This window comes from Lemur catta, chromosome 5 (genome assembly GCF_020740605.2).
Source record: "Lemur catta isolate mLemCat1 chromosome 5, mLemCat1.pri, whole genome shotgun sequence".
In the NCBI taxonomy this organism is placed as follows: Eukaryota; Metazoa; Chordata; class Mammalia; order Primates; family Lemuridae; genus Lemur; species Lemur catta.
In genome coordinates, this window is record NC_059132.1 from 29,931,894 (window position 1) to 29,944,259 (window position 12,366).

At 52.5% G+C, this 12,366-nt stretch overlaps 1 protein-coding gene across 8 annotated transcripts in view; it reads left to right on the forward strand.

Moving 5' to 3' along the window:
- TNIP1 (TNFAIP3 interacting protein 1) overlaps window positions 1-12,366 on the forward strand; it is a 47,761-nt gene that overhangs the window by 14,062 nt on the left and 21,333 nt on the right. For 5 of the 8 annotated variants that reach the window (XM_045551344.1, XM_045551346.1, XM_045551341.1 and 2 more), the window contains exons 2-5: window positions 5,683-5,854; window positions 7,055-7,189; window positions 9,025-9,110; window positions 10,734-10,814. In XM_045551344.1, the coding sequence (XP_045407300.1) occupies window positions 5,719-5,854; window positions 7,055-7,189; window positions 9,025-9,110; window positions 10,734-10,814 (438 nt within the window). In that variant the 5' untranslated portion in view covers window positions 5,683-5,718. Of the gene's footprint in view, window positions 1-5,678; window positions 5,855-7,054; window positions 7,190-9,024; window positions 9,111-10,733; window positions 10,815-12,366 lie in introns of those variants that run through there. The other 3 variants (XM_045551349.1, XM_045551348.1, XM_045551342.1) reach the window with 2 other exon arrangements.

Here is a 12,366-nt window from a genome sequence, read left to right on the forward strand (position 1 = left end):
GGGACCCCAGAGGGCAGAGCAAGGGCCAGTGGAAGCAGAACTGGGAGTAGCCTAACTACAGCCCGTGCTGGCTGCCCCAGGAGTCATCTTGAGGAGGAAGCTGGTGAGGTCTAGGTTGCTGAAGCTGGCCAGCCGGAGTCCCCTGGCTCCTCTGCAGACTGGACAGGTACAGGACTGAATTTCCACTGAGCTTCCCTTCATTCTGAGATTCTTAATAAGCCCTGGTGACAGCAGATGGCCAGGGGCAGACTGGGATCTGGGGGCATACAACGTTAGAGATAAGAAAAGGCAGGGACTGGGAACTTGAGGCGTGTTCTGGAGAGCCGGACAGCAGGACTGGTTTTCTTCCCCTGAGCTTTAGCCTCCTGCCTCTCCAGGCAGTGCAGGGCAGCAGAGGGTGCTGGAGTCTGACGGATCAAGGTTGGATTATGTGTTCTACCACTAACCAGCTCTGTGTCCTTAGGCAAGTGACTTAACCTCCCTGAGTCTGCTTGCTCGTCTGAAAAATGGGGATAATGCTGTCTAGCTGGAGGGATGGGTTTTCTTGCTGGAAAGCAGAGATAATTTTTGTCTCTTATAGGGAGAAGAAAACAAGATAATGAGCATAATGGTGCAGCCTAGTGCCTGGCACATAGTAGCGCTTAACTAACTGTCACCGTCTCTCCCGACTTTAATTCAGTGCTCTGCAGTCGATGGCCCTGGCTGTAAGGATTATCCAGTTCAACCCCCGCATGTTATATTATTGCTATTGTTGCAACCCCGTCCTTTTAGGGAACTGCGGCCCAGTGAGGGGAAGGTGTTTGCTCTAATGTACCTTGACTAGACCTCATGATTCCTCAGCCCAGCTCTTTATATTGGACACTGTACTTGCAACCCCATTATTGCTCAACTGACTGCTGGGCACAGTTGTCGGGGGTTGCTGCAGCGTTTTACTAAGCGCCTACTGTGTACCAAGTACTGAGCTAGATACTGTACACTCTTATTACTTTGGAGATTGTATTATAAAAGAAATATATGTTTCTTGATTCAATAAATCAAACAACCAGGAGGTATTGTATAAAGTAGAAAGTGAGAACTCCCTTCCAACTATGCACATATTGTTTCATTTAATTTCTTTAATTTTATACCAGGTAGGTTCTATTATTATTCCTATTTTACAGATGAGGCTGCTGTCCAGGGGTGGACAGAGCTGAGACTAGTGCAGGGGAGGCCCCAGGGTGCAGCATTTGAGCAGGGCTCAGTCTCGGGGTCTCGTGCTTGCACCTCAGTGCCTAGCTTGCCCCACCCTAGTCCCCACCCTGTTTGGACCCTTCCTTCCTGACTGCAAGGCTGTGTTAGTTCTAGCGTGCTGGTCACCTCTCTTTCCTTGACTAGCTGCTAGCTCCCAAGGCTTGGGTCTTCTTCAATCTCGAGGTCAGCTTGAAGACATCACCCGGTTTCTACCTAGGCCGGGGTCCTCCGCTCACACACGAGGAATGAGCCCATGGTCCCATACACAGAGAGCAGGCAGCAGAGTAGACACTAGGACAGGCCTCTTTGATGTTGTGTTCTGTGCTCTTTCCTAGAGACCCCTTCCCTTCACCCCTCTGCCACCCCCATTGCCAGCATTCCACAGCCCTGGCCTCTGTCCGCTGCCGTGACCTCCTGCCTCCCAGTCCCAGAGATCTGCTTGGGCTCAGGGCCAGGGAGAACATCACCTCCTCCTGGTGATGGCAGGCCCCAGGATGTAGCTAGTGACTAGAGGCATTAAATTGAGCTAGGTCCCCAAGCTGGACTTCAGTTTCCTCATCTGTCAAACAGACATCAGCCCTACCTTCTTCCCAGGGTTATTGTGACAGTCAGATGGAAAAACAACGCTTGGGAAACTATGAATTATTTTGTAAATGTTAGTGGCTGTGCAAGTGAATATCATTTGGGAGCTTGGGGGCCCTTCCACCGCCACGCCCACCTCCAGCGACCAGAACACGGCTAATGGCAAGACAGTCTCAGGCAGGCTGAAGCATTTCTGTGCAGAATCTGGAATGCAAATTTAATTCCGAATCTAGCGTTTTCCAACCCTCTCTTTCTGGGGTGAGGCTGGGATTTGGGCCCACACCCCTGCCCCCTCCCACCCTGCTAGCTGCTTGCCTGGTGGTGAGTGGCTCCTTCAATTTCAACAGCCTCACTTTCGTCTTCCTGCTTTCTGGTCGCCGCCTGACCTGCTGCCTGTCTGGGCCCCTTTCTGCTCCCAAACTGCGCCTTTCTGGTTCTGCTGGGCAGCCCCAGGGTCCCTCCAGGTGGGCTATGGAGGGCCCCTCCCCACTGGCTGAGGTCTTGTTTTGGAAGAAAGTCTGAGCTGCTGCCTCTTTACCACTAGCTGTCTCTGGTTTAGGCAAGGGGCTTGGGGTCCCACTGCCGGCGGGCCACCTGCTGATTTGTAGCTTCTGGAACCAGGTGAATGTGGAGTCTGGAGCCAGACCCCACCAGAAGATCTCACTGCAGTGAGATCGGCCTCACGGCCCTTGAGAGTCCCTTCCAGCTCTGTCCCCCTGAGCTGACGGCCCTCTCCGGGAGAGCTGCTGAAAACCTCTCTGACCAGAAGGAGGAGGGTTCCCGTCCGCCCAGCAGCCATCCCGGGACCGCCGCTGACCATCTGGGCATGAGGTCAGCGGGACCTGGAAATTCCCCGCTTCTCTCTTTGTCTTTCTTTCCTCCAGAAGTCCAGGCCCTGCCTCGGGCGGCTCCTCTGATGTCCAGAGAGGGTTTTCTCCCAATAGGCTGTTTCTTCGGGTTTCCCTCTCCGCCCGCGGGCCCTGCCCACTAGGGCTGGCGCGGGGAGAATAGCCCCGGCTGCTCGCTTTTCTGCGAGTCCCCTTCCCTGGTGGCTTCCGAGAGCCAGGAGACGGACCGGGCGTTGCCTGCGCCCTGCTCTGTTGCTGGGCCCTGTGTCTGGGCCGCCGAGGGAGCGTGGCTGTGCCCGCCCTGGTTCCAGAAGCGTGTGGTTGTCTGGGCTATCTCTGGGCAGCGACCACGGGTGGGCTCTCTCTGGGATGTCTGGATGTGGCCTCAGGATCAGGGTCAGGGTCAAGGGCTCCTCGGGCCCTTTCAGTCTTCCTCCCCTGAATTAGAAGTTTATGGAGGCTCTGCTCAGGTCTGCCGTGAGGATAGCTGGGCACACGAGGTGGACTCGCTCCCTGATCTCATGGAGCGTCCCATGCACCGGGCAAGCCAGGCATGGAGTAAAAAGTTACCCAAAGCATCACGTGGTGTCATTGTGAGTTCCGTCTAGGGCGTGTGCAGAGTGATGGGCAGGAACCGGGACGCTGTTGCCCTTATCACTGAGGGTGGCTGCGAGCCCCTCCCAGCCCTCTGTTTCCCCAGTTGTGAACTCCAGGCAGCTGTCCGCGGTGGCGGGAATACGGAGGTGCGTGCAGCATGCTCCCACCTGAGGAAGTTTCCAGCCACATGGGCAATGCTCGCACCAGTCGGGTGCATCCCATGCTGGGGGGTAAGGCCTGTGAGGAGAAAGGTGAGGGAGGGAAGGACCCCGCATCTGCCAGCAGTTCTACGTACCTTAGTATATGCCAGTCACTGTGCTAAGTGCTTTGCCCACACTGTCTCTTTAATGCAGTGAGGCCATCTGAGCTTTATTGCTCTGCTGTACAACATGGAACTTTCAAGTTAAACACAAGTCTCCCCCGAGCCGAGTGATGACTTCTGTGATGGGCGTGTGGGCAGCTGTCCTTTGCCTGGCGGGGCCCAGCAGGGTGTGGGTGCCTCCTGCAGTGTGTGTTGGTCTTGTATTTGTCACTCTCTGGGGGACGGGGGACGGAGTCCTGCTTGGCAGAACTTTGTTTTTCTTTCTGGCCCATTCCATCCCATGGACCCTCTTGGAAACAGCCCAGGAGCTACCTGACAGCCTGGTGCTGTCCTACAAACGGACTTGAACCCCCTCTCTGCCCCTCTGCCTCTGTCCTGGCTGTGTGAGTGTAGCAGGGGGTTAGTCTCAGCCTATTTAGGCAGCAGGTGGGGCTGGCTTTGCATCTTGGCTCTCACTTGCTAGCAATGTCATCTGGGCTGAGTTATGTAACCTCACTGAGCCTCAGTTTCTCCCGTATAAGATGGGGGTGATATTCCTATGTATCTTAGGGTTGTTGCGCAGCTTAACTGAGATAATGTGTCCGAGGCATTGAAGGCAGTGCCTGGCAGATAGATGATTGATGAATCGTGGTGTTGCTGTTAATCTTTTTTCACTTTTTTCTTTCATTGAGCACTGTGTAGCTTTGAAGGGGCCTTTGAGGATTCCTGACTGGAACAGTTTTTGCCTTTCAGGTGTTGATCTTGAGAGGGAGGTTTCCAGGCCCCCAAGTCCTTCTGAGGTCCCTGGTGGAGGCCTTGGGAGCTCTCTCGTGCTGGTGAGCTGTTTGCAGAGATGGAGGCTGACTCAGCTTTCCAGCCTCAAGGCCTTTGTTCTTACTCTCCTCTCTGCCTAGAATATTCTTCCTCCACATATCTTCACCTCCTTCAGGCCTTTGCTAAAATAGCTCCTTCTTCACGAGGCCTTTCCTGCCAGCTCCATGTAAAATCACAGCCCCTGCCCTATCCTTCTCTGCTTAATTTTTGTCCAAAGACTTTTTCATCACCTGAAATACTATGTTCCCCACCACCTGCATCTGCCTCCACCACTAGAATGTAAGCTCCCTGAAGGATTTTTGTTTTGCTTGTTGATAATTGCTCAGCAACCGGACTAGCACCCAGCACAGAGTAGATACTCAACAAGTAATTATTGAATGAATGGGTGGATGAATGGAAGGAGAGTTTCTCTACTAAGCCACAGACCTAGGATTCTGAGATCACTTTTCAGAGTGGTTTCAAATGAAATAAAGCCGATGAAATTGAACAGATTAATACCAAAAACTTGCTGCACAAGTAGTGGTTTGATGGAGAATTCATCTGTTCAGTAGAACTGGAAGGGACAGGCCATACATGATGTGAGACTAACAGAGGAGGGTGACAGTACATTAAATATTAGTCAGGGTGGTTTTTCTTCTTCTTCATCTTTTTTTTTTTTAAAGAAGGTAACATACATATAAATGGAACTTTGGACTAGATTGACTTGCTTATAGCTTTGAGTACAAGCATTTCACTTTAAAGATTACTGATTTAGTTTAAGAGTTTCATTTCCCCTCCACAGAGAGGGGAAGGGACTACCCATGATCCCATAGTGAATTAATAACTAGGCTGTTAATTTGGTAAGTGTTTATTGTGCATTCACTTTATAGCTAATATTGAGCTAGGCAATGAGTATGCAGTGACGGACAAAACAGACAGGGTCCCTGTCCTTCTGGACCTCACAGACAGGACACAAACCCAGGTTTTTAAATTCCAATTCCAGGTTCTTCGTTGTACCCCACATTGCACCTGACAGTTCATTGCTGTTCCAAATGAACCAGCAGTGCAGTGAGGCCACTAAAAGAAACTGATGTCATTATTAGGTTGCATTAATAGAGGCAGAATGTCGATATCAAAGGAGGTGACCATTCTGCTCTGTTGTACGATCATCAGACCAGCCTGAAGTACTGTGTTCTGTTCTGGGTTAAGGGGACTGACTGCCTTCTGGGGCATTGACAGACTAGCACTTCCCCATAAAGGATGCCCCAGTGGCCCAGCCAGCCTGCTGATATACTGCTGTTGTCCTTACAGCCAGGCGGGCACCACGGCAGGGGCTGAGCTACCCTCATGGAAGGGAGAGGACCGTACCGGATCTACGACCCTGGGGGCGGCGTGCCTCCGGGAGAGGCATCCGCAGCTTTTGAGCGCCTAGTGGAGGAGAATTCCCGGCTGAAGGAAAAAATGCAAGGGATAAAGATGTTAGGTAAAGCAGACCCTGCCCCCTCCCTGCGAGCCCGCTCCCTGCAGCCTACAGTGCCAGCCGCTCTGCCCAGCAGCGGAGAATCCAGCTGGCATCTGCCTCCGCCCAAGTCATCCCGCTGTCCCGCCTGGCCCAGCATTGGCTCCTACCCCACAGCTGTGTCTTTATGCACTTCTGTAGCATGGTGACAGCATTTCCAGCCCTGATTCCCCAGCACCTCAAAACCAGGGTGACAGGACTCAGAGTACCTTGAGGGACCAACAGAGAGATGTGGGTTGGGGGAGAGGGAGCTAGAAGCCCACGTTTGTGGACATGGAACCAGAATGGCCTCACCTTCTCAAGGCTCAGGTCTCCAGATGTTGGAGTAGGGAGCAGAGCTTGGCTTAAAGCAAGGAGGGAGTAGGCCCCTCAGTTTCCCTTCTCCTGGCTTTTGCTCAAGTTGTCCCCACTGCCAAGAACACCCCCGCCTACCTGCACATGACCGAATTGTCCTGTGCATCAGCAGCCAGCTCAGCTGCCATCTCCTCCTCCACACAAGGCCTTCGTTCCTTTCCCTGTTGAAAGGGTTCTCTGTTTGCTACAGACTCTTAAAACTCTTTCTTTGCCTTGCTGCCACCTCCTTTGGTCTCAGGCTTTGGGGGTGAGCCTAGCTCCCTGATTTTTAAAATGCTCTCTCCTTGCTTGGCACAGCCCTGCTTGGGCTGGCAGACTGGCGAGGGAGGAGCGAAGTTTCCCCTTCTCCACTTGTAGGAGAAGGGAAGTTGAAGCCTGGGGGCTGGTTGGTATTATGAAGGGTCTCTGCCCTGCAGGCAGAGCTTGACTCAGGGGGCTTAAGCTGTGGGTAGCCCCTGGGTGCCATGGTGTTAGGCCAGAGAGCCCCTGGCTTTCTGTGGAGTCCCCAGGCCGGGTGTGAAGGGGCAGGAAGAGGGTGCCAGATTGGGGGGGGCAGCCAGGAGATTTTCCTAGATTCCCTTCCACTCCTGTTTCCTCTGATCGCCAGGCCCTCGCCTTCCTCTAGCCTGTTTCTGGTGGTGGGACAGAGCGGGGTTTGTCCCACTTTGCCTGCAGGATGATGGTAGGAGTGAAGGGCAGGACCTGGAGCCTTGAAGCCAGGCAGAAGCAGTTTTTGGGGGTTGGGGCAGGGAGAACCAGTGCACCGAGCTGAGTAAATGCTTTTGCGCCTTCTTCCCATCGCCTCTGTAGGGGAGCTTTTGGAAGAGTCCCAGATGGAAGCATCCAGGCTGCGGCAGAAAGCAGAGGAGCTAGTCAAGGACAATGAGCTGCTCCCACCACCTTCTCCCTCCTTGGGCTCCTTCGACCCGCTGGCCGAGCTCACAGGTACGAGAGGAATCTGGGTACCTCTGCTTTCCCCAGCCTCCATACTGCTTAACCCTTAGCAGTGAGCTCCCTTCTTATTCTGAAACCCACACCCCTTCGTTTATACCTTAGGCCACAGACCCCACCCCACATTCGTGTTGTAGCTGCAGCAGCCCCCACAAAGTCAGATTTGGAAGAGACTTCAAAATAATGTTATTAAAAATGGCCAGTGACTCAGCACTCCTGAGGTCCTGGCAGACGTTAGTAATAGATCACTGTCAACTGCACTGCGGTCCTGTGGCCCCAGGATCTTCATCAGCGTATTTGTTCAACAAATACTTAATGAGCAGCTACTGTGTGCCAGGCCTAGCACTCCAAGCAGCTACTTCCTACCACTTGGAGTTGGCATATGAGCTGCAAGCTGTCTGGTCCAGCCCCCTCCTTCCATTTTATAGTTAGGGAAACTGAGGCCCAGGGAAGAGTGTGGACCTGCCTCTTAGGCTGCCGCAGTGTATTTCAGATGTAAGGTTACACGTGCTACCTGTTAAAGGAAAGGGTGACTGTGACCCAGGGTCCAAGTCCTGTGTATGGTCACCATGCATCACTCTGGCACGTCTCTAGGTCCAGGGCAAGGTCTGAAACTAGGCAGGAAAAGATTCCCCTGCCCCTGCCCAGTGGGACTCAGATGCCTCCTGCTGTAGCTCTGCCTTATGTTCTCAGCCCACGCCAGGGTGACAACCTTCCATTGGGCTGGTGGTTGCACTTGCTGAACGCACAAATGGAAGAAACTGATGCATTCAGGATCCACTGTGCTGTAGTCAGTGGACATTCCAGCCTCCACTTGTCCATCCAGAAATGTTTTCTGCATCCCTGATTGGTGCCAAGTCTACCCCCAAGTGAGACGTGGAGCTACCTTCAAGTGTAGCAGGATCCCCAGGAGGTCACGGAGGGAGAGCCAAGTCTGTCTTGGATTTGGAACTGCTGGCTGTGTGACTATGGGCAAGTTGGCAACCTTCTCAAGCCTCAGTTTCCATACCTTTAAAATGAGGCTATGGGACTGTTATGGGAATGACCGGAATAATAGCTATAAAAACACTTTGTTAATTGTCAATCATTGTCCTTAATCATTTTTAAAAATTTTATTTCAAAGTATTAGAGGGGTATAAATATTTTTGGTTACATGGATCACTTTTATGATGCTTGAGTCATCAGCTGGGTGCAGGGGCTCACGCCTGTAATCCTAGCACCCTGGCAGGCCGAGGCGGGAGGATTGCTTGAGGGCAGGAGTTCGAGACCAGCCTGAGCAAGAGCAAGAGCGAGACCCCGTCTCTACTAAAAATAGAAAGAAATTAGCTGGATGACTAAAAATATAATGCCTGAGTCATGGTTATAAGTGTGCCCATCACCCAGATGGTGTTCATTGTACCCGTTAGGTAGGTTTTCGCCCAGCCCCTCCTCCCCCTCCCCCCTGCTTGATTTCCGTTAAGTTTTACTTCCCTCTGTGCACATTGAGTGCTCACCGGTTAGTTCCAGTTTAATAGTGCATATGTGTGGTGCTTGTTTCTCCATTCTTTTCCTCATCATCACTGAGGCATGTCCAGGGTGGCGAGGAACAGTGGCCACCTAGGGATTTTCCCAGGGAGCCCAGGGAAGATGGTCTCTGTGCTCAGGCCCTGTCCCCGTCACTCCAGGGCAGGTTGTTTTCTCAGACTACCTGGCCCTGGTGGGACCACCTCCCATTCTCCCAGACTCAGGTAGCAACTCTGAGAGCTCTTTAGTCAAGGGCTGTCCTTGAGGGGGCAGCACCGGGGCTGCCCTTTCCCAGTCTGTTCATCCACGCTCTCTTGTATCTGCAGGAATGGACACAAACGTCCCAGCGACTCCTGCTGCCCCTACATGCCCCAGTGACAAGCCAGTGCCAGTCCAGAAGCCTCCATCCAGCGTAAGTTGCATTAGGAGTCATAGCTGGAGGTTGCCTAGACCTCACGGTCTTGCTGGCAGATACAAGAACATGAAGAAAAAGAGTTGGGGTCAAGAAACCATGTTCTGACTTGCTGAGGGACATTGGGCGAGTCAATCTCAAGCTCTCTGGGGCCTCTGCCGCCTCCTTATGAAATGAAGGTCATAGTTAAAACTTACCAGGAAGACCCTGGTATGTACAAGGAATTCTTTTCATTTACAAAGTTGCATAATGTTGGTGTGCACTGACTGCACAGTGCCAGGAAAACAGACAGATAAGACATGGAACTGACATTCCCATAGAGGGCTCCGAAACCATCTGCTACAGATTGGGCTGGAGAAGTTTTGCTTGGTGTCTATCCCAGGGCTAGAAGAGCCACAAGGGATTGTGTGGTGTAGCATCTTCATCCTACAGGTCAGGTCCGGGGGAGAAGGGCCTTTTTTGAGGTCACACATGTAACTGGGGAAATGTAGAGGGGGGAAAAGGGGACTTTCTAAGGCAGGGCTGAGACCCAGAGTTGGGTTCTTGGTGGCCGTGAGGCTCAGCTGGGAGCTGAGCACGGAGGTCCCCCCGTCCATCCTGCCCCTTCCTGGGACAAGGGAAGGCCGAAACAGTCTTTGAGACCAGTGTTAACGGGAATCCCAGAGCCAGCTGCTGGTTCACATGGACCACCAGCCTATCAGCTGGTTGAACAATTAGTGAATCCACTAGGAATGAAGTATGTGGGCGTGCAGAAAAAATCTGGGATTCCTTGGCCACCCTGAATTTGGGAGAAGCCTGAAAGAGTCTCCAAATTTGTTAACAACCTTTGGGACTCACCCAGGGGGAGTAGGAAGGGTGAGAAAGGCCCAAGGCCACATAAGGCACCCTTTGTGCAGGCTCTTGGTCCCTCCCAGGCTTCCTTCTGGGGTGGGGGGTTAAACCTTGCACTTACATGTGTGCACGTACACACACAGTGTTTTCCAGCTGTGGGCTCTGCCCAGCATTAGTTCACTCCTCTGGGATCTCTGTGACGGGGTTGGCAAGGCCAGCACAGGACTGTGTTTGCTAGCGGCCGTGATGACGGCTATCTGTGTTATCTGGGGGACCAGCCAGAGACATCTGGGTCTAGGAGACAGCTCTGGTGCTGTAGCAGGAATGCTTTTGCATTAACTATGTGACTCAGTTTCCTCATCTGTCCAAACAGGATATAACCTTCTGATCCACTCCCTGGGTTGCTTTGAGAAATAACGGAGTTCATGAAAACATTTTAAATGTATAAAACCTTGAAGAAATGCAATTCTAAAGGTCAGCTAGTCCAACATCCGTATTTTACAGATGAGGAAATTGGCCACCAAGGGGATGTGGCTTCAAGTCATATTGAGGCTCATGGCAGACTTGTTGGGAATCCTGCTTTGTGCTTTCATGTGAAATGATGTGTAACTGTCCCTGTGAGCCCCACGTGGGCCAGCTCCCCTCTGCACAGAGTGGGCTGGCCAGATGAGCTGGAAGTGAGAAGAGGTTTTGTCTTTCCGTTCTCTGCCCCCTTGCTGCTCTCAGCTGCAGGCTCCAGGGAGGGCCAAGGTGTTTTTCCCATGGGCAGTGCCTAACCCCCTTTCTGCACAGGGCACCTCCTCTGAATTTGAAGTGGTCCCCACTGAGGAACAGAATTCTCCACCAGAGAGTGGCGGCCGCACCCACACAGTGGTAAGTGGAGGGGCAGGCCCCTGGGCACGTCCTCCTGCTTCCTCTCGGTCTCAGCCATTGCTCCCACGTGAGAGGCACAGGACCCACTCACATCCCTCAGGCACCCTGGAGTTCACTTGGGGACACATGAGGGGCTGGAGCAGGGGCTGCTTCTCGCTCACATATGCAAATCCCTGGGCTAGTGACTTCCCCGGCTTGAGGCGCACAGGCACCCAACCGTTGAGAGAGTCTGGGTTGAGCTTCACCGGCCCTGTTGGCTTCTGTGGGGCCAGGCAACTCCATGCACTATGACTCAGCCCTTGGGGTCTGTGGGCTGCTAGCCCAGGGGGAGTAGGAGGAATCAGAAAGGCCTAGGGCCTTGTAGGGCAGCGATTGACCCTTTCTGCAGGTTTTTGGTCCTTCCCCGGCTCCCTTTTGGGGCATACGAGTAGGAGGTTAAACTTTCCACTTACACACACTAGTGTGAACACGCACACGCGCGCGCGCGCACACACACACACACACACACACACACACACACACAGAATCTTCCAGCTCTGAAGCGTCTGCCCGGCATCCTCAGTCCATATCTTATGACACTCGTTGCCTTATCCTAACTTTGTCTTCCCTCCATTCTTTCCTAAAATGGCAGACGTATCAGAGAACAATTGTGAGAGGTCTGGAAGATTATTCAAAGGTCTTAAATTCTTTACCTTCTCCTTCCCCCCTCCCTTCTCACTTTGAAGGTTTTTATGTTTTTTATTGTTGTTATGCAAGCAGTAAATGGTCTAACCCTTCCCTGAGACTTTGGTCGCTACTGCCTCATTTCACAAGGATTTGGTGGCAAATGTTGCTCTTTTGTTCACTGCTTGCTTTGTGTATCTGTCAGGCCCCAGTACAAGGTCCCTGTCAGTGGTGGTCCAGCTTATACTAGCATACTTTCAGTGATGGCAGGCTCATCACTGCGTCAGGCAGCTCTGAGGATTAGGAAGGTTCTTTATGTTTTGTCTCCTGGGCCCTTCTGTTCCCTTGTCCTGTTCTGTCCCTGAGGGCTCTGAGATGCTGGCTGAGGAGGCCCGATTCCTTGCTTAGAAAATGTTTCACTCTATGACTTTGGACCAGTAACTTTAGCTCATTTAATAAGTTCCTCCTTGGCCCTACAGAGTGCCTAGTCTATGCTGAGCCAAGACAAGATAGCCTCCCGCCCTCTGGAAGCTTGTAGTCTAGCTGGAGAAATCAGAGGCCTTTGAAGCACTTCATGAGCCTTACACAGAGCAGCATTTGCCTGTCAGATCCTTTGCGGAGAGAGGCAGTGGAGGAATGAATGCCGAGTTGAAGCAGCAGCATGATCTCGTGTTGGAATATGCTCCTAACAACATTAAACAGGCGTCCACCGAATGCCACGCTGTGGTTATAGTCGTTGCCACTGCTCCAGAGTTCAGAGAAATGGGAGGTTGGTGCGGCAGAGCACTGGATCACAAGTCAGGAAACCTCAGTCCTAGCGCTGCCACTGACTCCCTGGGCGACTTTGGGCACGTTTCTTCTCTCCATATCCTGGTTTCCCAGCCTGAAA